General features: G+C 39.0%; 1 protein-coding gene across 2 annotated transcripts in view; it reads right to left on the bottom strand.

Moving 5' to 3' along the window:
• Positions 1 to 3,003: 3,003 nt before the first annotated feature.
• The window catches only part of atp8b5a (ATPase phospholipid transporting 8B5a), a 40,047-nt gene continuing 16,685 nt past the window's right edge, over positions 3,004 to 26,365 (bottom strand). Inside the window, exons 5-28 of one of the 2 annotated variants that reach the window (XM_056376363.1) lie at positions 25,126 to 25,224; positions 21,088 to 21,149; positions 18,394 to 18,466; positions 17,960 to 18,030; positions 17,446 to 17,528; positions 17,188 to 17,346; positions 17,003 to 17,091; positions 16,055 to 16,248; positions 15,744 to 15,952; positions 15,312 to 15,355; positions 14,556 to 14,721; positions 14,106 to 14,294; positions 13,835 to 13,950; positions 12,844 to 13,008; positions 12,623 to 12,734; positions 11,556 to 11,661; positions 11,300 to 11,438; positions 10,880 to 11,063; positions 9,984 to 10,207; positions 9,213 to 9,296; positions 8,789 to 9,034; positions 8,543 to 8,681; positions 7,241 to 7,371; positions 3,004 to 6,562 (exon numbers count right to left, since the gene is read on the bottom strand). In XM_056376363.1, the coding sequence (XP_056232338.1) occupies positions 6,233 to 6,562; positions 7,241 to 7,371; positions 8,543 to 8,681; positions 8,789 to 9,034; positions 9,213 to 9,296; positions 9,984 to 10,207; positions 10,880 to 11,063; positions 11,300 to 11,438; positions 11,556 to 11,661; positions 12,623 to 12,734; positions 12,844 to 13,008; positions 13,835 to 13,950; positions 14,106 to 14,294; positions 14,556 to 14,721; positions 15,312 to 15,355; positions 15,744 to 15,952; positions 16,055 to 16,248; positions 17,003 to 17,091; positions 17,188 to 17,346; positions 17,446 to 17,528; positions 17,960 to 18,030; positions 18,394 to 18,466; positions 21,088 to 21,149; positions 25,126 to 25,224 (3,414 nt within the window). In that variant the 3' untranslated portion in view covers positions 3,004 to 6,232. Of the gene's footprint in view, positions 6,563 to 7,240; positions 7,372 to 8,542; positions 8,682 to 8,788; positions 9,035 to 9,212; positions 9,297 to 9,983; positions 10,208 to 10,879; positions 11,064 to 11,299; positions 11,662 to 12,622; positions 12,735 to 12,843; positions 13,009 to 13,834; positions 13,951 to 14,105; positions 14,295 to 14,555; positions 14,722 to 15,311; positions 15,356 to 15,743; positions 15,953 to 16,054; positions 16,249 to 17,002; positions 17,092 to 17,187; positions 17,347 to 17,445; positions 17,529 to 17,959; positions 18,031 to 18,393; positions 18,467 to 21,087; positions 21,150 to 25,125; positions 25,225 to 26,365 lie in introns of both variants that reach the window. The other variant, XM_056376362.1, reaches the window with a different exon arrangement.

Here is a 26,365-nt window from a genome sequence, read left to right as displayed (position 1 = left end):
CATACCAACATTGGTAACCCAGGCAGCTGTTTCAGAAGTAGAACCATTGAGCTTCTTTGTCACCTGGAGGGAGGGGGGGTTTCAAATTTTAATATTTGTGTGTGAATTTAGTACACACACACAGCAGTGGTGTGAAAGCAGCTGTAAGAACATAAACTCTGCCTGAGTTACACCTCATCCTAGAGAAACTCCCTGGTGGGAAGCACCTGTTGGGAAAGAATACTAGAGATGGCTGTTGGACAGATCAATCAGTTAGACATACAGTGCATTAAAAAAGTTCTCCCTTTTCTACATTGTATCATTCTTCAATCTTATAAATCGTTAAATTCAATCATCAATGACCAATGCCAGCAAGCTAGCTTTGAATGGTAGCGCAAATGAAAATAGGGGGGCAGCTCTATATACTCTACATGCACACATACAGTGATGCCATCATCATTTATTGCAATTATATAATCATTGTTAGCATTATCATTCTGATCAATGCCATCATTATTTTTTACAAATGTTCTGTTTGTCCGTTTTGCCACCAATAAATAAAAAAATGCTAATGCTAGCTACTAAACAACTAGAGGTATGATAAGTAATCAATGCACACACACTATATAACCAACAAATTGAGTAGTACAAATATGGATATACTGTAAAATATTATTTTTAAGATATTATTACGAATCAGCAGTATGAACATGTCTACACTGCGGGTCTGATTTAATCACAATGGTACAGACAGGTCATACTTTTAAACGTGAATGATAGCATGTTACTCACCTAGACCCTCCTCACTGTCTGGACTCTCTGCCTCTCCGGTCCTGATAAAGACAGAGGGATGCTGAAATCTCCTGACAAATGCACTGATTATACTTTTAGCTAAAGAGCTAACATGGATGCTACTCACAAGGCTAACAGGAAAGTTGCGAGCTCGGCATCAAACCGCATCTCTTTACCCTCAGGAGCCGTCTCCAGCGGTGGAAAGCCGTTGAACAAGGTTTCATGTCGGGAGCGGTCCTTCGGGATGCAGATGAATATCTTCTTCTAGGAGGTTCGGTGATTTCTGTTTCTGTTATGCTAACTTCAAGCTCTGCCGGAAGTTGTTCTTCTTCTTCGTGGGACTGAGGGTAGACTTGACGCGCCACTGACTCACACAGCGTCTACTGTCACAACGTGGTATTACAACATGCTCATTTCAGTAGAAGACTAAAATGCAACAGATGGAGGTCTTGATCATGACATCATCACTGTGGTTCCATCAAACATCACACACGTTGATGGTGTTAATTCATTTTTTTCAACATTTTATAATAAAGTTCTGGCCACATCTTATATTGCACATTTACAGCACAACCAGCAAAGCTGACATTTAAAAAGTAAAGCTACATGTTCTTTGCCCACATTGCAAACTAACTTACAGTTTTGACACTTAAGTTAAAACAAAGACATTGAGTTCAATTTGACTGATGCATACAAAACATTTTGATTTGCTTTGACATATATAAATCTATGATTTGAATTTGAAATGCAATCATGCTTTCCCTTATACTTGCATAAAACTTGTGATGTACAAACGTTTGTATTTACCTATTTTGCATTCAGGTGGCTTTGGTTTTTCTAGAGCCAAAAAAGTGGACACAGGAGCAAGATACAAAAAAGAGTCACTTCTCCTTTTCTCTGGAAATCAGCTCCTGAATTTGTATTGCAGTCAGTGGGTGAGGTGGAGGATACTCACATCACTTTGAGGCTCACTATTCAAATTCTGTAAATGTCTGTGCTTAGGTAGACACTTTCTTGGAAACGGCAGAAATGTGTCTACTGCCAAGAAAGCCGTGATGTGTGAAGACTGAACTATGTGGCTGTGAGGACGAGTTACACAGAACTCTTTCAGAGGAGTTTCTAGAGCTTCTCCCACTCTAGCGATGATGTCATCCACTCTAGCTCTGAACATCCTGTGCAGTACACACCCATTATAAAGTCTGAAACAGCCTAAGACTGGCACAACAAGTAAAACTGCGATTTTGTGTAAAATGTAATAGTTTTCAAAATGTTTCAGTCTCACATACTTGTGTGGGGGTGTTCTCTGACCATGTTAAAATGAAAATTGAAATGTTGTTTGACATTTCATTTTCAAAGACTTAAGCATCTCTACAGAGGATAATATTCAAATGCATTAAACAAAACATGTTGCATTGCATTTGCATGTCACCAGGCTCTGTTGGGGTTAAAAAGAAGATGAAAATACAATATTCTACCAATTTTAAAATGAAAAATGCTTCGTTTTCAAAGACTTAAGTAGCTAACAAAAAATCCAGCACATTGTCTAACTTGCAATAATCAATGTACTTGCAACACAGCCTGATATAGGTCTCTCTCAGGTGCTGTTTTGGTCCTCAGATTATCAGTAAAGTGCAGTCTCATTAGTCATACTGTATTACATATTACACATTACTGTTGGACATGTAAACATGTTCTGCTTGAGCCGTAATAATTCCTCGTCTTCTATAGTTGTGGTGTTTCAGCACAATAAGATTCTTTCAGTATTACACACTAACTGGAAACAGCAGGATGGTGTTGTAAGGTTTGGCTGAGATATCACTGCTGTGGTGTAAAGGAGCATGACACCATCTGCTGGTGATGAACTGCACACATATAAAACAGAATTTATCTGACAGTATAGTCACATTGCTCTGCTCCTGTTCCTGGGTTTATTAGACAGAGATTATGTGGTACAAATTAACATTAGGATTACAAACAGTATTTAATCTTCTATTCTTTTTGTACAGGGCTGCTGCATCCGTAGAGAAGGGCCTTGGCAAGAGAGGTGACCAAGAACCTGATGGTCTGAGCTCCAGAGATCCTGTGCGGAGATGGGAGAAACTTCCAGAAGAAGAATTCATTCCAAGCATCACGTCTGGACTCCCCCAGAAAACACAGAGAAACTGCAGTTGCACAAAGAAAACTTTTTCTTATTCTTAATGGAAAAGAGCACAACTGCGAAGATAGGACACGTCATCTTGATCTTTTTTATTGCAGTATAAACTTTTTAAAGTACAAAATTATACAAAATGGTTATGAGGAAGAGCAGTTCAAAAATCATTCGATTTTTTTGTCATGTTTGAGAAATGGTCAAGTTACAGTTTCAGTCTTCAGGGCAGGAGATATAATGATAGGAATATATTGATAAACATCAGAAACATTTAAAGTTATCTTTATGGCTGCTATTTATTTTGGAAAGTACCACAGTAATAATGGAAAAAATACTTGCAATGCATGATTTGACCATGTAGTGGCCTCTCTGAATTCATTTATTCTGCATTAATACTGTACACAGAGCTCTACGTGGTGTGATTGAAGGGGTCGTTTCAGCACATCTGCATCATGAGATAATTTTTCTCTTGCACATTTTGATATGTTTGACTAATCAAAATGAATGACGTTCTTCTGACCCTCACATGAGCATAAAATAGCGCTGTATGATTTGCATATTTATCCGCTGCTGTGTAGCTGTAAATGTGGAGCCCTCACTATCTGTGAACTGTTTGTAAGCAGTGCTCACAATGAAATGGGCCCCTGTGTAATGAAACTGGTAACATCTGACATCCAACATCTTTTACAAACATGCAACAAATGTTTCCTCTACATATCCAGACTCTGAAATATTCCCGTGAAGAACACTTCAGAGTAAATATTGAAATGTGTTGACGCACAAAGCCTTAAAAAATCATTGGTTCACCAGCAGGGTTAGAGTTAGTGCATTCAATTCTGTCTCAGTCACACTGTGGTAACAGATGTTCACAAACACAAAACATTAAAGCTGGTTTACAGGTTTACAACGTCAAGACATCCAACAGCTGTTTAACAGTTTAAACTGAACTGTAGTAACCAGTAATTGCATAAAAAATATGGGCAACTATCAATTATTTTGCAAATAATAAAATTTAATTTGGACTGTTCTATAAACCTTCACACACCAAATAATAAATTAAAGTTGCAGCTGTCCAGCTGTTATCACTAAAAATAAACCTGACTGTATAAAAATAAAATTGTCTCCTGAAAATGAATGCTTGTCCTTGACTGTGTTGCATAAAACCTGTAATTTTAACACACTTATCTTCAATCATACATTCTTGCCATTATTGTTTAATTTCTTTTTCTTTCAATATTAAGGCACCTTCTGTGTTTTCTTTTAAGTTAGCTCATGTTTTCAGTCAGCTGAAAGAACAGTGAAAATATTCTGTGTTTTTACATGTTTGGTTAGAAATACTGCTAACCACAGAGCTGACTGTCAGACCTACGGTAACAGCAAAAGCAAATACATGATGTAATACAATATCTGATAGACTGATTCTAAAATGAGGTATAAATCACCTAAGCAGTGTTTATTCAGACTTGGCACTAAAATACGTCCCATGTGATCTGATCACATCATCGGCTCTGACAGACATGCGGACGGATATGAATCCTAATGTGTCTCTGAATGGATTAAAAGGACCATGCAGTCAACTCTGTAGTGTGTGGGGTAGATCACGGGTAGATGTTGAGTGATTGTTGTTAAAGTGAACAACCTGAACAGGTGTGTACTACAAATTAGTTCCTGCACAGTCGCGCAGTTCACCTCTCCTGCTGTTTTACGGGGTGAAAATGTGAATTTTTCTTTTGTAGTTTGCTCAGCAGCTGCAGACGATAAATTAGATCTCGAGGTGCATTTGAGGGATTTTCTGGTGAAAATATTGAACTATAATAATTAGATCTAAACATGATGAAAACATGATACCTCCACATGTAATACAGCCGGCTGGAATACAGCCTTTTAGACTCTCAGTTGCTTTTATTGGAGAGCAACTCAGAGTGTAAACCCTCGACTTTAACACCAAGGCACAGGTTAGATTTCATCCTGCAGAAGATTTGGTGCCACTTTGTAATAAGGAATACTTTATAAATTGTTTACTAGTTAACTAAGACAAATTTTATGCAAAATAACCTTGTCAATACATTAAATTTTACTAGTAGTAAGTATTTGTTGTTATCTCCATGGTCATGAGTTGGGAGAAGTTCAAACAAAGACAAAGTTCCCAGACTGCTTCATTTGATTTGTTTTTAGGGGCCTGGAGAAGAAAACTACTCAGTATTTCACATTTTAATGAGAGGTCAGAAATAAAACAAACATGATTCTTGTAGCAGAAATATGTTTTTTCCTTCCTCTTGACCACCCCAGATTTATTTGTGATCCCTTAGGAGGTCCAAACCAATCACCAATAACCTATCAAGATGCTTTGAAGAACTATTTAAAAGTTACACAAGAGAAGGATAAACATCCACAAACAAAGGTTTTTGCAAACTGGCGATCCAAAATTAATAATTTGTAAATTTTCTGTTAAACAATAATCCTTCATTTTCTGATTGATAATAAAACTATTTTTTACAACTTATAAACCCTTAAAATATAAAGTATGTCTCATTACTCAGTGGCACTGATGCTTATGATTTAAATATCCCTGTCTTTTGAAGATGCTGAATCCTGCTGCAAATTTTTTTTTTTTTCTGTTTTTCTTCTCCACTGAGAAGAAAGATGTTTATCTTTCAAATATCTCCCATCGCCGTGTGACGCTGCCAAAGTGCTAACTGCTAGCACAGCCTTTAAGATAGGAAAATAAAAGATGCTTAAGGTACAAAAATTAAAATATCTTATGCAACATGGCTTTGCTGGTTGTTTCCTCTGTACAAAGCCCTGCTGTGCATCTGGACTCCCAGGGTCAACAAAAGTCCTGGTAGTCTGTAAACATGATTTTCTCCTTCTCATGAAGCATGAACATGTTTCCTTTCCCTTCTGTGGTTGTTCCTACTGGAAGATGAATCACACCGTTACTGTTTCTAGTGTCAGAAACACTTCGTTCATCAGTCTCTCATCTGTTCGCTCTGCATGAGGATGTTTGACATGAACACTCATGATCTAAGGAAAGTCTTCCTCGCACCCATCAGAGGCAGCTACACATTTTGCTGCAGTTCCCTTTGATAAACTCCTACAAAATAAAATGCTCAGAGCAAAAGTCACATGCTCTTCAGAACACGTCTTGGGTGACTGTGTAGATGAGAGACGGATTTTGAAAATTTGTTGACATGAAGTTCTGTGGAGAGCCCGAGCGAGTTCTTCATGCTAACAAATGTACAAAAGTGAGCTTCAAACACCTCTGACTGCCTGTGTCATTCAGCTTTCCCGTTAGCGTGTTCTTCCTGTCTGTCAGAGTGTGGAATCTTTGATAGTCCTGTACATCTGAAGAGACATCCCCTCCACATCCTCGACCTTGGCGGCCTGGGGGCGGGACGTCGGGCTGTATCCGGCCGATCGTCCCATGGGACTGAAGCCCATGGTGGTGCGGCCCGCGTTGGTAAAAGCTGAAGATCGCGACACAGCAGGACGCCGCAGGAACCGGCCGGACGTCACCAGGTCACCATAGCCCTGCGCGTGCGAGAAGGCGTAGCCCGAACGGCGGGAGCTGGTGCGGCGCATACGGGTGCGTCGAGCAGGAGGGGAAGGTGCCGGTTTGGTCCGTCTCACCTTGAACATCACCTGAAATGTTTGGCAGATTGCGACAAAGTTAAAATATTGGATAGAGCTGCACTTATCCACATGCTTGGTCACCATTTTGTTTAACGTGTTACTGTAAATTGCTGCATCTACAAGAAGCTGATGTCTGCTGTACGGCAGCTTCACTTTTCAAACAAAATAACTGTGATTATATAGGTGATGCAGAGGCAAGTATTTTGGCTATCTCTCCTCTGAGAGCCAATGGTTTGAATCCCAGCATACAAAACCCTCCCATAAGAAAACATAAAAACCTTTTTTACTCCTTGTATTATTGTTTGTTTGATTTCTATTCGGTGGATAATCATGTTCCATGTCTTAAAACTAAAGTCCCCGTAATTTGGCAAAAGTATTCAGTGATTTTGCTGTGGGCTACAATGAGAGCTCTATTTTCTTAGTCTATATTAGTTAGCACCATTAAGGGTGTGCCGAATTCGCAATTAGCGGTTCCTGTTTGCAATGTATCCTCAGATGCAGAGATAACGTTCACTGGATTGTTTTAATGCTGAAGAAAACTTAAAAATATGATGATTCTTGAGCAAGTGTGGAGTTACAACAAGTGCTTGTTTTGTGTATTTGCAGTGGACATCAGAAATAATGATATCCTCTGATATCCAAAGTGAAAGTCAGGGGGAGAGTAAAGTGGTCAGTGTGGAGTCGTACCTTGTCATTGATGGTGGGGCAGAGCTGAATCAACAGGAAGCGGTAGGTAATCACGGGAAGGACACACAGAGTGGAGGTGAGGAGGATCGTCAGCCAAACGTTCGGCTGGTTCAGAGAGTTTCGGGCTGTTCCTGGATAAACACACACATGTACAACAAACACCAATACTACATACATTACCAAATACCAAAGGGTCAATATTTACTGCCCTCTGGCGCAGAATGACAGAAATACATTTTGTTTACATTTTGTAAAATTCTTCTTTTTATCAAAAATTCTAACACTTCCAACGCTCTCCTCAATGGAGCTGTTTCTATTCCTGCCACTCATTTACAGCAGCGGTAAATGTTGCTAAGCATTTAGAAACTGTACTTAGACAATTAGAGAATGGTAAAATAATTGCCAGCCACTTGATTGTGAGGATTTGCTGCTTTTCTTTGTCTTGTGTGAGTGTTAAATATCTTTTTGCACTGTTGGTCAGACAGTTGGAAAACATCTCAAAGCATCTTCCCTCTGTTTTAGAAAAATTGTTGTTTTAGGAAATTATTCACAATTATCTGACATTTTTTCCATGACACAATTCTTTAGGAAAATAATCAGATCACTTGATGATAAAAATGATCAGCTGCAGCCCTACTTCAAATGAAGCTGAATTTGCAAATGGCACTCATGGCATCCATATCGATTTTTGAGACACTAAAGACAGTTACAGGAATCCGGTCTAATTTTAGAGATTTAAATTCATGTGCAGGGTTAGAAATGTTTAAGTTAAGATACATGAAAAACACTCTGGCCACTGGGGGTTTACAAAATAAACCAAACTTCTCCCATTCATCATCATGTGCATATATTCACAACAACACTGCAGCAATATAAAGACGTATCTATTCAAACAATAAGTAAAAAGGAGAAAAGAGGCTAGCAAAGTGTTTAATGCCAGCTCTCAGTGCAGGTGACAGTATGTTGAGGGGACAGAGGATGAGACTGTCCAAAAAAGGCTTGGTTGGCCTTCTGCACACACAACAGTGAACAAAGCCGGTTTTGTTATCTGTTTTATTTGTAACCAGATGTTTTGCCTGTGTAAACACACCAGTCTAAAGTCAGGCACTGTATTTGGCAGTATAATTGAGGTCACATGAATTTTGCTGCCACTTTTACTCTGAAATAGCCTCTAAAGTATGAGCAAAGCTTTTCTTAGGAGCAGACGTGCATCTAAACAGTCACTAACCAACAGAAACGTGGAAATGCACACAGAGTTTTCTTTGCAGTGAATTCATGCTTCGGCGAGAGTTTGCCACTCACCTATGAAAGAAAAGGCTGATGGCAACATGAGAAACATGCCGTTACTGTACATGGTGAATGTGACAGCAAAGTACATGGCCAGGCTGCCCAGAACGAAGAAAGTGTTGACCGCCGTCCAGTACGACATCTCAAACCCCAACTACACACACACACACACACACACACACACACACAGAAAACAATTCTTTATTCTAGGCCTCATAAATGCAGAAGACAAGATTATCCAAAAGAAATGGTTCCTCATACCTGGATGCTGACGGCAAACAGCAGACACGTCTGGGTTAGGAGGGCGAAGGACTGGTAGTCGGCGACGTCCTTGCCGTCGTCCCTCACCGTGTCTTGCATGGCTGCGTAAGGGATGAAGAAGAGCACCAGAGAGCTGTAGCAGCTGTGGAGGGCGCACTTGAAGAAGGCCGTCTTGCTGAAGTACAGGTTGAGTTGACCGGGGATGTAGAGCTGAGGATGCTGGAAACTGTACTTGCAGTTCACATCCTGACCAGCAGGCGGAGACAAAGACAATTTTTTTTTTTGCACCATTAGCTTCAAGTTATTGGTCGTTTGACTTCCCTCTGTCTTGTATCTGTCACATTAATCATTAATAAAAAAAAAACACCTTGAGCTCGAATGTATCTATAAAAAGTGATTATGTAAAGGGATTAAATTTACTCACCTGATCAAACAGACTCATTCCCAGTACAGGTAGTGCTGTGTACACCAGATTGTACAGTGTTATGAACCACTCATCATACACCGTCTGAAAAGCAAAGTCAAAGAACAGAAGAGAATCTTTTAATAATAATCAGTCATATACAATACGATGACAGGTCCACTATTTATCTCTCTGCAAGACTGGTGCCACATCACTGTTTATTTTGTGTGCTTGTTATTACCCTTTTTTGCATTTATGAGCATTTCTTTTTTGTTATTTATTTATTAATATTATTAATAATGCCCTATATTGTGTGTCCTTTAGTTTAGCTTGGAGGCCCATTTTCATATCTGTCCTGTCACATGTTTTAAGTTGTTTCTATAAGTGCAAATTAATAAAAAAATACACGTAAGAATGTACAAGACTTTACTTCCTTTCTTTGTTTTTCAAACATACTATTGCTCTATTTGTACTTCCTCATATACCTGATCCTTCCACTAGCCCTGCTTATTCTTACATTTTATTTTGTAAAGTAAAAAAAGGTGGTTTCACACACTTCAGAAAAGAAACTACAGTCCCATACCCAACATTAGAGGTTGGTTCATTGCTGTGTCAGATTGTCTAAACTGTTCAAGGTGTGTTACATCATATAAATGTTACATGTGAGTGAGGAAAGTTTGTGGATGTGTATGAATTAAATAAACAAACAAAAAAAAAGCTGTTTTCCCATCTGTCCACATTCACCCACCTCTCCAGCCTCCCTCATTTCCCCACACCTGTTAACTCTCTCACCTGTGCAGAGAAGCCGCAGAAGAAGGCGTACCAGAAGTGGACGAAGGTGAAGGTGAAGTTCTTGTAGAAGAAGTAGCGCAGGAACTTGCACATGCGCAGGTAGGACCAGCGGCCGTGCACCAGCAGGAGGTACTGCAGGAAGCGGAACTGGGCGAAGGAGTAGTCGCTGGACAGCACGGCCTGCATGCCCTCCTGACCAGAGATGCCCACGCCTATATGAGCCGCTGGGTGGACACGGATATTCGAGTCACTCTCTTGTTGTCACAGGTTTCAGGCAACCACAGATCCAAAAACTTAAAGCTGCATTAATCAGTTTCTGGCCACTAGGCAACAGAGATACACAACATGCTCACCAGCTCCTCAGCATATTGAATTGCAGTGCAATTACAATAATTTATAGTGCTGCAACAACCGGTTAATTTTATCTTATATTATCTGCACATTATTTGCTTGATTAACTGATTAATCATTTAAATGAGTTTTGTTAGAGAAATTGTTTCATCATCAGTTTACAGTGATGTAAGTCCTGACATTTGAGAAGCTGGAAAGCAATTGTTTGCCAGATTAAAGATTAAAAGATCATCATAATAGATGCCAATTAACTTCTTGTCAATCAATCAATCTATTCATTGATTCATTGTTTCAGCTCTTGTCAGTTTACCAAAGCCTTTTTCATGGAAACTAAAGCTACAAGAACTACTGCACTGTCTAAGTGAGGAGCAGTAACATCTTCATTCAAAGAAGCTATAATTTTATCGCAAAATATTCCTGTTTCTCTGCATTTTGTAAATTATAAATATAATTTCTCTTTTATGCACATTTTCCACAATAAAACATACAAATAAACGAATGCAGAAGGAGCAGGAACATCACACGTCTGTTGCTCCTGCTGGTACCTTTGATCATGCTGACGTCGTTGGCTCCATCTCCGATGGCCAGTGTGACCGCCTGCTTGTACTTTTTGACCAGCTCGACCACCTGAGCCTTCTGCAGAGGAGTGACCCTGCAGCAGATCACTGCTTTACACATGCACGCTGTCCTCAGGAACTCCACCTCCACGCTGCGCTCCAGGGCGTAGGCCTGAAGGACCATGGGAGAAAAAAATGGAAAGGGATGAAAGGCAGGAATTACATAACAGCTGAAAATAATACAACTTAGCTGCACAGTGTTCGCAACTTCAGATGTCCATACAGCTAAAATAGCAGTAGGAGGTAATAAACATGATACAAGCTTAGAAGCAGACAGATAGTAACACTTTATAATCTTTGGCAGACAAGTCACACTGGGAAGTTACGAGCAAACTTCTTTTGGCGTACCAGACTGTGGCCGTTGATAACCAGGCCGTACTCTCCATTCACCACCTCGTCTGTGATCGCTTTCACACCGTTAACCAGCGTCTTCTGCGGGAAAAACATTGAATCCACTGCGTCTGGTTTCATGGAGGTTCTGGCATTTCTGCTCCACAAGAAAAAAACAAAAAAAAGTTTCATAATCAGCTTGTGAAGGCGACAGTCGCTGAGTGATTCACTTACAATCTGAACTGAAACTGAGTTTTTGAGAACTCGCTCTGACCTCAGTTCCTCTCTGACGTCCTCGGGTGTGTTGCCTGAGATGATGAAGACCTCAGTCATCTCTTCTCGCAGTAAGTTGCATGAGTAACCGATGTTTTCTGCCGTTTCTGCAACACAAATAAACGACAACATCAGCAGGTTGAAAATAACAACAGAAATGAAATGCATAAGAAAAATAAATTTCATTGAAATGTCACAGAATGAAGAGCAAATATCCAGCAGGGATTCTGCATGATGTTTCATGCCAGGATCAGAAATACTTAATTCACAGAACAGCACGATAAACTAACAGGAAAATATCTTCCGAACATTTTTAAAATTATAAGAAGAGAATGAGGCACATACAAGCACAACTAGTGCACGGTCATTGTGCGTCATCATATAGGAGATATCATGATGCAAACATGGAGAAGAGCTTAGAGTCTCATGTGTCGTTGAGTCCTTTAGTCATTTTATCAGTTTCTGCTTTAGGTGTCAAATAAGCTGAGACTGGGCGTCCATTAAGAAGTTATACAGGGGGTGAAGTAGAGCACTGAAACAGCTGATCCACTTGGGGTATTGTTGTCTGATGTTAAGGGTTTCTAGGTTATAATTTTAAACTTACAGAACCTCAAAATTAAATGTCTAATGTCCAAATAGATGCTGTTTTTTTTTTTTAGGGAGGGGAGACTTGGTGTCTGTTTTTGTCTGACTGACAGCTCACAACCCAGAGATATTCAGTTCAATGTCATAAAAATATAAAATCCTCTCGTTTGAGAAGCTGGTATCAGCAAATGTTGTTACTGGTGTTACTATTGACAACAAAGGGAAGAAGTCGTCAGCTGACCTAAATCCATTGGACATCACTGTGAGCTAAAGACTATAAACTTTAAAATAGAAATTATGGCCAAAACGACAAAATTCAAACCCAGGCCGTAATAAACTGGTATTATGATAAATTTCACCATAAAAGGAAACGACCCCAGGTTGACGAAGTGACATCTCCTCCTTTAATTATTGATCACTAAGGATAAAACTGACTTACTGCGGATGATAAAACCTTCTCAGACTTGTTAAAATGTTGTGCACCTTGCTTGTCACCGGTCAAAACCCAGATTTTGATGTCAGCCTTGGACAGCAGCTCGATGGTCTGAGGTACTCCGTCCTGTAACTTGTCTTCTATGGCTGTTGCTCCGAGCAGCTGGACACAGGTTCAGACACATCATCAACATGCTGTGCATTTCACAACAATTCAAACAAACAGAAATGCAGTGTTTACAGTATGAGCTTCACTGCGACACCAGTCCTACCAGCAGGTCCTTCTCAATCTCCTCGTACAGCTGGTCCAGTTTGCTCTCCCGGTCGTCCAGCGTAGTGCTGGCCTCGTGGTGGCGCTGTTGCCACTGGTTGAAATACTCCTCATCCAGATCCTTATAGGCCAGCGCCAGCGTCCGTAGACCCTCCCCTGCAAACTCCTGCAAATCGGCATGTACTTTATTACATGGACGGACACTGCACACCAAAACCTGATAGAACTTTAAGATATAAACAGAAGTCACACTCGTGTATAAAGTGTGTTATCTATGGAATAAACTCAGAGAGAAGAGAAGACAAACACACAAACCAGAGGATAAATTGTTTATAATTTAACAAGACATAAGAGAGACAGAATAGAAATAAAGGGAGAGGGAATAAACAGAGGGATAAATAAAAGGATGACAGTATGAGAACTCAGAGGACAAAGAGAGAGGAAGGAGAACACAGACATGTACAAGAAACAGAATAGCTGTTTGAGTCATTTGCTTTTTCCAGCTTCTCAATATAATGATGTGATGCTTTTCTTTGTAACACACAACAGTGGACTGGTTATTTTTGGATTATGGACTGTCGGTCAGACTAAACAAGACATTGATAAATGATAAATTGAAAATGAAAATAATTTTTAACTGCAGGATCCAAACTTTTTAAAATAAAGGAGATTGTGCATTTGCCATCAGGCAAACACTAGAACAGCCTCCCTGTTGTAATGTGTCTGGGTACTGTAACAGTGACTTCCATTGCATTAAGGGCTGTTTCTGTGTCCTCATTTTAACTCTATTGACTGATTTAAGCTATCTTTATCGATCAAACTTCTTTTTATTGCATTTACCATCATTTGCTTGCCGTCTGTAAACACACGCTTGAAACACGGCAAAAAAAAAAACCCAACAAGCATACAGAGACAAACAATGTGAAGGACTCAAAAATAATTTCTTCTTTCTTTAATGAAAACATACGTGCACACACAGAAATGTCACTTACGTTAAGGTGCTCTGTAGTGACGTCCATCAGCTTGCTGCAGGACTGATGCAGCCTCTCGTAGATGATCGTGTCTGCACCTTTACAGTAGAGAGAGAGCTTCCCCTCTGGAGTCCGAACTGTACACACAAGAGAACGAGAACAAACATTGTATATTTGCAGGACAAGAAACAAGTAGTGACCTTAAATTATGATAAGATTAGGTTAAGTTCAGTGGTAAAAAAAAACTTTTATATGAGAAATCATATTAATCTCTTTTCAGTGGACTATATACCTATGACTGACATCCTCTTGCGGACGTTGTTGAAGTCCAGGATGGCCAGGAGTTCGTAGCTGTGCTGCTGTCCCATTTCTACAATGGAAACGCTGTCCGGTGTACGTGAGCGGAAGACAAAACCAAAGTTTCTGGCTGCTGTTACCAAAGCTCCCTCGTCTGGAGACTGAGCCTGGTAGAAGAGCTCACCTGGAGGAAAAAGGTTGTTTATTGTCAGTTTGCTTTTCCTTTTAGTTTTTCTCTTATTTTCATGCCACTTCCTCCTTTTTTTCAAGATTTTAATTCAATTGACATATTTTATTTTTTAGAACACAAAATCGCTAAAACTCTACAAAAAAGGTTATTCAAACGAATAACACACAACAAAAATAAAATAAATGGCATGAGATTTGCATTAATCTCTTTGGTAATAAGATGATAAAATCCACTCGCTCACACAGAAACACTCACCTTCTTTCTTCTCCTCAGCCATGACGGTGTGGCAGAGGGCCAGCAGTCTGAAGAAGGCGTGCACCTCTGGGTTCTCCAGCTTCACCGCCTCCACCAGGGCGTGGTCGTGGAATATGAAGCGGGGATCAGCCAGAGAGTTGAAGGAGAAGTCCACCCTCTCTGTATGCTGGAGAGACAATAGAAACCATAGATGTGTCAAGTGCACAGTGGGCCTAATAAATGTGCAATGGTGAGATGTTCAAACTGTTCCCTAAGAGATGAAAATCTGTGACAAGCATAATGATCCGCCTGATTTCTTCCAAGGAAAAAACTATTCATCTTACTTGATGTAATGCAGTGAAATAACTGTAACCCGTGTAACAATATAAACTACTAATCTGAAAAACCTGAAACCTTCTAGTGTTTTTCCACTGCATGGTACCGACTCAACTCAACTTAATTCTACTTGCTTTTGGTACCAGGTACTTCCTTTTTCACTGCAGATAGTACCCCAACAATACAGCGTTGTTTCTATAGAGAAGAGATACCAAAACAATTACCAGGTATCAGGTAGTATGTAGAACTTAAAAAAAAAAAAAGGCGAGTAGAGTCGAGTTGAGCTGGTACCATACAGCGGAAAAGAGCTATATGTTCTCCTGATGGGGGCATCAAGTCAGCGAGTCACTCACATGGGCGGCAGTACAAACAACCTACAACAAACCTAATTTGCTGTTTTGGTATGAGGACTTGAATTTGCATCATCGCAGTCCAACTCACCTCAGTGATTTCTAGCCTTTGGCCGGTGCAATCATACACATCTCCTGCAAAGACGAAGACAGTGATGAATCAACCTCATTCCAAAAGGTTAAAAATATAAAACACAAAAGGAGCATTTACTGTAGAATCACACTTTATCAATCTGTCAGACCATAACCTTTGAGGACCCAACAATATTCCCTGAGGAGCTCCTGATAAAGAGTGAATGAGCCCAGATAATGTGTTCGTAACCGCCCTGAAGATTTCACTTGTTATTTGTTTTGGTGAGGAACTCAAAGAACCTTATTTTATCTTTTTGTATTTTAGTTCTCCACTTTTCTGATGAATTCAGATGCACTGCGCTTGACTGAACTGGAAGCCACTGTCCAGTGTGATTACAGACACTTTATAGACACAGTCGGTTTAAAAATCACAGGGCAATGTTTTTCTTACCGTAGGATTTGCCGTTGATGGAGCACTTGTTGAATGTCATGATATTCTGAGTAAGCGTCCCCGTTTTGTCGCTGAAGACATACTTGATTTGGCCCAGCTCCTCGTTCAAGGTGGTGGTCCGAGCCTCAGCGGGGGTGTCACTGCGAGCGTAGTACATCTTCCTGTCCCAGTCGATGTAGAAGCTGTTCCCCAGCCGGATGAACTCCACACTGACAAAACATGTGGATACAGGAGTTGGAGATCATTTAAGTTCCTTTAAAGCGTAACACCCAAGTTATGTTTCTAAATAGCATCTTCACTCATGTTGTTACCTAACATAGAGAGAGATGGGCACCACGGTGTTGAGGATGATGACGTAGGACCAAAATGTGAGGAAGGCGGAGAAAGCAGCATCGTTGCCGTCTTGCCTCGGCAGGAAGACCATGAACTGTGAGCCCTCGTTCATCTCCCAGATCCAGTTTCCTATCGCCAGGATGGTGCACATGAAGGCCAGGAAACCAAAAATCTGCAGGGAGAGGACGAAGAGCCAGAGATGGATATCAAAGTAGAGCCTGGAGTTAATGTACAAATCCACTCATCTGTGAGGATAGAGGATAGATACCTACACTCCAATCAAGGAGAACATTTTAAAGCTTTTTTTGTAAATGTCTTAAGGGTAAAATGTCTAATCTCAATGTAAACACAGAGTCACCAACAGCACTAAAGGTGAAATATAGGAACCTGCTCTTTCAATACTGTAATTAACACAAGACAATTTAATCTAAGTAATTAATGATGCATCAATTATGTTTGTAAAGAGATTTGAAACAGGCATCAATCAACAAGATTTTACATCTGTAAGTCAAATTCTTATAGTTTTCAATTATCTATGTGAATATACTTAAAACATGAATCTAGAAATCTCACTGTGTAAGGTCTGAAAATGCCTGATGGAAAGTTTCTTGAACCAACAGTCTTGAGTTCAATTTTTTTCTTTACTTTCTTTTTTGCATAATGTTTTGTGATGTTTTCTTTGGATGTTCTGTTGATAAATTAACAGTCTCTGTGTGTTGCTCTCTGTCTTTTCTGTTTAATCCAGATAAACCATAATTGCTGCTGCCGTCATGCATTAGACATCTGATAGATTTTTCAAAACCTCAATAGCTATTCAATTAAGCAATTACCCGAAGATGGACAGATTAATTTATCTATTTACAAAATAATAAACCATTGGAAGCCCTGAAATCCATTTAAACAAACAAATGCTGTGGAGGGCTCACACAGAGGACAAGGACATTCATCAGACGGTCTATACTGGTCCTCTTGAATGTGCTCTTCCCACAGTTCTGCATTAGCTTTGTCTCTGGACCTGAAAGAGAAACAGAAACAAGTAATGCCTCAAATCACCACCTCTATAGTTAGTCAAAAAAATGTCCATGTCAATGAAACTACCCCCCACCCCCACCTCCAAACAGCACCAGCCCAAAGCACCACTCGGTGTTCCTCAGGGTGCAGCCTCTCAGCAGGATCTTCTCGTTGTCCAGCGGGTATTTCTGACCGGCAAACGTCAGTGTTCCCGTGAAGCGGTCGAGCCGGTTGTTGGGGGGTTCACAGCGTACCTCGCCTTGAGGGAGAGAGCGGTGGCGCAGAAGGTTTGAGATGGAACACAGAATAACACATGAAGTGTTGAAACTGTTATTGCATTTTTCTTTTGCACTTTTACCGTTAAAGTCTGCCAGTTTTTCAATGTCTTCTCCAAGGTCTCCTGTGACCGGCAGGGCCTGCTTCACCTTCAGGTTAGTTTCTCTAAGGAAGGAGGAGGAAAGACAGATATGGTACAGACAGAGAGAACATGAAAAAGAAATGGAGGAGGGTTGAGGAAAGGGTGAAGAAAAGCAGAAAAAATTATGACAAAAAGGAGGAAGAGTAAGTGAGCAGTGCAAAAAGGAGAGATGAAGAACAACCGCATGAATACCTGTCGTTGTATTGTTTCTGTGTTAAACAAGTGAACACGTTTCAAATACTGTGCTACAAATGGATTTATGTATTTACAATAACACAATTTTCTTTAATGTGAAAATGTATAAAGTATGTCTGAGAATTATCTGCGTGTGTCCATTGTAATGCCTGTGAATTCATGAGTGTCAGTCTATGTATAAACTGTATGTTTATTTTTGTACACAAAAACAGATCCTGATCTCGGTGACTTATATTTTATACACAAAGAACAGACTAACCCATCCAGCTCTGCTGTCTCGATGTAGACCAGGTTGAGTGGTTCACTGCTGGAGAGCAAAAGCAGATCGGCCTGAAATGACAGAGGGATTCATCACTGAAATCTGTTGTTAGTTTATCTGTCAGATAAACAAATCAAATACAAAAGAGACGCTGAACTGGCCTGCAGTGTAAACCAGAATGAGGCCATCAGTTTTTTTATTCACCACACCATTGAAACTATCTAGAGCAGTGTCACACACATACTGTTCTGATCAATAAAAAAATGCAATGAGACAAATACAGAGAGCTCTGGCAATAATAAAACAATATCCCTTATTTATTAAAGTTTCTATTAAAGAATCTCTGCAGTAATTTGGGGGGGGGGTAAGTAACTGTAGGTGAAATCTGTTGAGGAATGGATAAGAAAATGGAGTAATGTTTTCAATTCACTCACAGTGACAAACTGGTTGTTTTCCAGCTTGATGATGTCTCCCACCTGAACGTCCATCCATTTCTCGCTGCGTAGTCTGAGAACAGGAAACAGGCTGGTAAGTGAATGTTTAGACAAAAACTGTCCGAGGGACCATAAATAAGCTCCGAACACCAAGGTCACCCTAATATTAGTCACTTTTCTTTCACTGCATGTTCCTACAGTTTCCTGTATTATTTGTGTCTGTGTCTGTCTGCCAATAAAAACAAGACGTTGTAAAACGTGGCTGATACACAAATATTTGAGGGTTTTCGATCTCATGATCCAGTTCATGCTGGTAATTCAGATATGAGCAGTAGACACTGTTTACTTTAACTTCTTTCAAGAATCTCTTTCTTTTCTGTAACTTTATCCAAAGAAGGTCTGAGGACTGACACGTTGTGTTCAAGGTCCCATATTGTATAAAGTGAGATTTCCATTTTTCTCTTGATTATAGATCAGGTCTAGGTTCTGTATTAATACCGTGAAAGTATCACAGCGCTCAGTCCACAGAGAAATGCACACAGAGTGTATTCAGAAACTGAGCAGTCAGGACTTCTGTAACTTTGTGATGTCACAACAAAGCAGTCACCAGTCTCAGCCATGCCCGAAGCCCCGCCCACGTGGACGCATCATCCAACCTTGCAGGATTTGGTTACTCAGTATTTTCCTGAAATCTGCTATATCTTTTTATGATCACTCAGAAAACAGTCAGCCAATCAGAAGAGAGGCTCAGAACCTCCTCTCTTCTGATTGGCTCACTGACCTATTGTTATTAGAGCTCCAGAGAAAAGCCTGAGAGAGGAAATGTAAAACTACACTGAAATATTTTTTGGTTCTAAAAACCACAAATATATCTTCTTATAGATCAACACTTTAAATAATACACAGGAAAAGTGTAAAATCTGGGACCTTTGATAGAAAAGACCACATCTGGATTTTAATGCTCCAAACACTTGGAATAAGCAGAGCACTTTAAGTTATCCACATTTTAGAGATGAGATTTTAAACCTTCCCACAACAGAATGTAATTGTTTTAACTGATTAGGCTTTTTCTCACTGGATGAAAGGCTGTGTTTTAATCTTTGCATTTTATATGTTTAACATTTTCCTTGTGTGTTATTTTTATTACAAGTTTGTATTTTTTATTGTTTGCCATTTAAATTGTATTGTAAATTATTTTTGGACTATCTGTTCATGAATTATTTTTATTATGTTTTTATTTACATTCATGTGTCTCTCTTGAAAATGACATTTCTATCTCAATGGGATTAACTTGAATAAGTAAAGGTAAATAAAAGTAAATAAATAAAGTGAGTTAAAGTGATGGAGCGTGAATTCTTGGATTTCTTTCACTTCTTCTCAGTTGAGATTTCATTTCAGGAAAATAATTTCACATCCTGGTATACTGAAAGTATTTGGATTTTTTTTTTTACTGTTGGTGAGTCAGGTGAGAATTTTGATCACTTTGATAATTTGTTTTCACATTTTACTAAATAAATGTGTCATGAATTAAAAAAATAGTCAACAGACTCATCAAGTGAAAACATGTTGATTTGAACACAAGCTCCACCCTCATTCACGCCTCTTATACCAACCTTGAATCAATCTTTGCTGGAAATAAAAGCTGCATCATTCAATGGTAAAAAAAAAAGAATTTAATTCAGGTTTTATTTTTTTCTTAAAAAAAAGTGTTTGAATTAAATGAATAAGGGAGCCAACAGTGTTTGTTTTCCAATTCCAACACATGACAAATCAGTCACTGCTCACATGTTTAACAAAAGTGAACGTCTGGTCAACGGGAAGAAAACAGCTGCTTCCTGTGGTGCCCTTAACAGTGGGCACGGAGCTGCTTCCCAACAACCAACAAGTCCGCAATTAGGAAAAAAGACAAAACACCACATGCAAGTAAATATTTTTATCTAGGGTAACATCCTCACGGTGGGTCTTTAAGGGCTAATTATTTTATGTCCGTTGTCACATGATTGGCTGATTGGATAATTGTGTGAATAGGCAGATGAACAGGTGTTCCTAATAAAGTGCTCAGCGAGTGTATTACAGTATTAGCTATTTCTCCAAAAGAATTCTATATATGGCAACATGGAGACCGGCTTTGAAACAGCCGCTAGTCGTTCACTTAGGGAGGTAGACTAAATGAAATGACACCTTTGACCTTTGTATGATTTTCAATTCTTCTGTTTATAGATAAGCCTACTGAAAATCTTTGATCTTTTTTTATCATACATTCCTGTATTTCTACTCATCTGTTTATTCCCTGTGCTCAATAAGCTAAAATCTCTCTAGTACAGCCTCAGGAAGCAGCTGCAGGATGTTGGCGAGTGCTTGTTTTGTATCCTGTTGCCCTGACGTCTGCTATCTGAAATATGCGAGGTATGCTGTATTTGTACATGGGATCTTAAGGATGCATTATATTTTGCTTTGTTCCACTATTACAGTTGAACCAAGCAAATACTACAGCTGTGCATACTCCTATGATTACACTATGATCTATTCAAGGATCCTTTGTAATAAAGGTAAAGAAGGTCCCCTGGGGAACTCTCACCTGTACAAAGGACCCTGATGGTGTTTCTACAAATACACAAATACCTGTATGTAGCTACCTGAAACTTTATATACAAGCACACGTGAACAAACGTGTATGTACACATACAAACTTACTTTCTATCGATGAGGACTTGAGCTTTTCTGTTGTTGACTTGATTGTCGCTCCTGTGACGGTTCTGGAAAGAAGACATACAAAGATAGCACTGAGTGAGTGATAAGAGATGACAGGAAACTCAAGTTTGATCACTGAATCAATGATAACAAAAACCAACTGAGAGCTTGTGTTATCTTTTCCTGTAGAGATACTGAGGTGCCACTGCCTGACAGAAAATGTTTGAGGAGATATTCAGCTGAAGTAGAGTAGAGTCTCCACCATGAGGACGTCTCTTTTGTCTTTGTTTAATTTTGTCTTTGGCTAAGTTACTCAGTTACAATCAGTGTTGACATTCACTGCTTCATCCTCATACTTAGCCAGATTTACTTAATTTACTATTTTAATCATTAACATTGCTCAGTTCAGATATCAGAAATGTTTGCTCAGAACAGGAAGCCTCAAATGTCTTTCTGTCCAGAAGCGAAAGGATTTAAGTCCAGATTTCTGTCTATGTTGAACAACAATAGGAAGGACAGATAATACATAGAGTATAAAAGAAAGTTAAACTTGTTCTGGCAACTTCTGGCATGTCAGTGAGATCCTGTTTTCACCTTTAACATTATTTGTTAACACCTTAAAACACTGTGAACTGATTTCTATAAAAATCTTGTCGCCTCAGATAAAAGGAACAACTATTTAAATTTTGTTTGCCATCCTAATTTATGACCCCAACAATTAGGCCCCAGACTTATTTCACTGGTATCCTCTTAAAACAAAACTAATTAGCTAGTTTTATTTATATTAGCTAATTATTAACAAATGTACAAAAAAGAAAACAAATATTAGAGGGAAGTCTGACAAAATGTATGGTGTTGACGTCAAGTAGAGTGTAAGATTGTGAGGCGCTCTGCTGAGTGACATTCTAGTTTTTCCTGCTTCCGTCGTCTGATAATCATCTTGTGGCCCCTCAGAGTTATTCCTTCTTGGCTCCAGGTTTGGAGACACACATGTGGATAGTTATGACTCTCCAATTGTGAAATCAAATGGAAAATGAGTCTTACTCAAAATCTAAAAAAATTTAATATTTAATATTTAAAATACAAAAATGAAATGACCAGAAACAAAATGAAATGATCCCATCAAAATAATACAAGAAATACTGATACTAAGCAGTATTATTTGCACTCTTGCAATCACATGTGTTTCTTTAAAATACTTGTTCTGAAGAGGCTCGAGTTACCAAATGTACTTTTCTACATTGCTGCAGCTGACGGTAGATTGTGACACCTTTCCTTTATTATTTCTGCTTATTTTGAGAAGTCATCCACCTCACTGTGGGTGTCAGTCTTGAATTGTTGTGTACCTGGTGGGATCAGAAGGAACAGATGGGCACTGGTGACGAGGAGCGTTCAGGACAGCCACTGCTGCTTAACAAAAAGACTCTTGTTCTGCTTCTCGAGCTAATGTTTAACCCATTACATCAGTTATTTCCTCTTGGTGGTTTGGCATTAGCTTATTGGGTGCCACACACACACACACACACACACACACACACACATACACCCACCCACACACAAACACACGCACACACGCACGCACACACACACACACACACACACACACACACACACAAATATGCACACACACACACACAAATATACACACACTGTACACACACATTTGTTTGTCTGAAAGCTGAAATGAAAACTCATTTTCCTTTCATTGTTTTAGAGGAACATGTTGTTCTGTCTCGGTTCTCATGAAGCGATAAAAGAAAAAGAAAAAAAACAGTTTGTCCATTAACAAAAAAAAGAATAATTTTCCAGTCCAAGTTCCATTAACGGTCAGCTGTGACACTAGGTGTATTTTTAGGGAGAGGGGAATTTTTCTCATTGCTTCATCAGCCTAAACTCCCAGATGACCTATGTTTTTGTCACAAAACCAGAATGATGCATAAATCTGATGAAAGCATTGAGCAATAGTTTTACCAAAAAGGGACAAATTCCTTGAGAAAAAAAGTCAATGTAGTGTACAGTTGAATGCTAATTTGTATATTTTAGGTTTCCATTTGCCTTCTTGAATTATTAGAAACAAAACAGCAGCCCAAGGTCAACCAAGCTTAAAACATGCTTGAATCAAGCCACAGCAGGACACACACAACAAGGTCACTGAAAATGAAATCACAAGTGTTAAAGTGTTTCGCATGAGGGCTGTCATAAGCGCCCTCATGCGAAACTGCCTTTCCCACAGTCAAAAAGGAAATAGAGGTTATTAGCAACATGACATGTTCTGTCTGTTTGTACAAGAGTTGGGCTGATATATTGTTTTGATGATATTTGACTGTCATCGATGCAGCTCACCTTGCAGCTCCCTTAGGTTGTAAATATGTTATTATTTATTTTTTTTAGATGACCGAGCAGAGAAGTGGATCAGTGTAGTGACATCTTAACCTGGGTAAAGGTGTTCTGATACAGATACTAGTTTCAGAAGTGCCTCCGATTACTGCCTAAAATAAAGTATTGGGTATCGGTGAGTACACAAATCTATGCACCAATCCGATACCGCGTTAACGTTTCAGTTTTACACCCAAATATAATGTCAGTTTTTCAAGAGATAATTTCTTCAACAGTAGCTTACACGGGATATTGTGCTGTGCAGCCACTGGCAGCTACTGTTTAGAGCCCAAGAAGAAGAATTGATTTGACAGTCAGATTAGAAAATAAAAGAAAGATTCTTAGGCATTCATGTATCTGCTCGTGTTTTACAAAGGGTTTAACCTAAGCCATCTACACATCCATACAGGGTTAGTAGGATACGGCTGTTTTAGCCCTAAATTGGAGATCAAGAGCTGTTTGGTTTGGAGGGGGTCATGATGTTTCAATAACTTCCAGAACAGCCTTGCTTGTGGATGAATTTCTGGTAGGTGAGAAATTTCTGGTCGGCTGTTTTATAGTCTGAGCAGTTGCACAATCCGATTTCCTTCATGTTTGCATTTAAAACATGTGTTGCAAACTGAAGTGAGGTTGTTGTAATATTACTGGAGCAGTATTTTAGACCATATTGTCTGTATCTTCCAGATGTATCTTTTTTTTATTTTATTTCTGAGGACACGTCCATGATGTTTGTTCTGTATACATTTATCGATGAGATCCCATCTAGGGGACTTAAAAACATGACCGATCCAAAAATTTTTTTTTGGCATTATGGGGTCGTTTCCTGTTATTTTTAAGTCGTTTTTTGTTTTGTTTTTGAAGCTGCTTAAGGTCAGGAAAAGTTCAGTTCATGGTTTAAAAAAAAAAAAGAGTGTTGACTGTTGGTTAAAGATAAAATCTAAGCAAACAGCTTTCTTGAGCTTCGAAACTTTTTAAGAGGAACCTTCTATTGTGACCTCCACCCTGACACTTTGTGGGACAGCGTAACAACATCATGGTACTTCCACCTCTGCCACTGAGGGAAAATCATTTTTGTTCATGCAATGTGAAGATGTTGCTTGTCACGAAAAAGTAAACACAGGTTGTTTGAAACCAGTGATTCCCAAACTAAGAAGGCGTTCTTTGTTCCCAACTTTGAGACATGCTGCTCTGACAAAGTGATCGATCAATCAATCATTCGCTGTCAACTGTATATTATTTTCTATATTAAATATATAACCCTCATGGTATAACCATTTTTTTAAGCCAACCACACCAACACTTTCATTTTTCAGGTGATAACAGTTTCTGCTCAGCTTTTTATGGGGTGTCAGAATGTTAAGCAGTGTAACCTGCTTCCACAGGCTTTGAGGAATGAATCACCATTGAAGTGTGAAGTTAAAAAAATCTGGTACATGCATTTCATGATTTTTCTCTGTCAGTGTGTGCATTTGATGCAGATCCACAGTAGATCTAGATCTATAAATTTTAAGCATTTTCTATGAATAAAATACACAAATTAGAGGATAATTTGACCTTGGTGGAGATATAAGATCTCTAAATGCTTCTTGGTTGTTCACCGTACTAATTACTTTAATCCAAGCACAAAAATTTGTTTAAGGTGAAATTCTGTGAAAAAACACTTACAATGTCATCAGTGGCATCCTTAGCAGCAGTGACTGATAGCACGAGGACCAGAGGCACAACAGTGGTGAACCAGGACAGGGAGGAGATTTGAGGAATCACCTGAAGAGCACACACAGAGCACTGTCACTTTGGTCTAAGTTTATTTTGCATATGGTGAAAACTGCAAAAAGCTGAGGGGAAATCCAAACATGAGTGGAGAGACAGAAAGTCTTCAACCCTTCAGCCAAAAGAGAAGTAGTTAAAAAAAAAGCATAGACATGACAACAGAAGTTATAAGACTTATAGACTCAGCACACAATCAACATATGCACAAATATACAAGGGGAATTTCAATGTGTTTGAATAGACCTGAACGGAAAGAAGGTGGAAGAATGTGGTGAACTGTGGGTGCATCTTCAAAGACAATGAGAAAAGTGTTTATGCGTGTTAGTGTGTGCATTATGTTAATAAAGACATAAAACATGTTTAACAAAACTTCAGAAAACCGCTGATCAATATACTGTTGTTATGACTGTGTGAAGACATTTAACTAGGTCTGCAAGAAAAGTTTATACTGCACAGTATTGTTGCTTTTATTGATTTTGCTGACAACTTTAATAATGTGCTCATTACGTCTAAACAAGGACGTTTAGACTTTGATACACGAATAGGCAAAATGGACATTTTTAATATAGAAAAGATCTGAAAATGCTGCAGAGCTGCAGTTCCTCCTTTTCTGTCAGCAGAGCAGCCGCTACAGACAAGCTCTGTGGTGTAATGCCACTGTTTTGTACATGATGAGGCAATTTCCTGTACTGGATATTACACTTCCTTAATCTCTGTTGATTCGCCCGTATCAGTTAGCGCACTGCTTCACTGTGTCAACTGTGTAGATGTTGTACATGTTGACATGTACGTGTGACAGTGATTCTAACAACTCGGGCTGTTTTTTTTACACTGTCATGTGACCCCCAAAGAAATAAGGAATAGTTTAATTTCATTTTGAGCTTAATATGGTCTGTGTGGTTTTCTTTGTAAAAAATATAAAAAAATAATAAAATTGAATTTACAAAACTCTTGAATATTTTTTATTGCCCTTCTGCAGTAACATTAGTTGATATTGTATACATTGTTAAATTATCAGAAGCTTATCAATTCATATTGGGCAAGTGTCATTATTTAGCAAAAATGTAATTATTTCCTAATTGGTTTATCTACCCATCAGTGTTTTGCCACTTATCCGGGTCCATTTTGTGTTCAT

The sequence above is a fragment of the Seriola aureovittata genome, chromosome 5, assembly GCF_021018895.1.
Source record: "Seriola aureovittata isolate HTS-2021-v1 ecotype China chromosome 5, ASM2101889v1, whole genome shotgun sequence".
Lineage (NCBI taxonomy): Eukaryota > Metazoa > Chordata > Actinopteri > Carangiformes > Carangidae > Seriola > Seriola aureovittata.
Note: the sequence above shows the minus strand (reverse complement) of the source record. Positions and strands in the feature narration are given on the sequence as shown.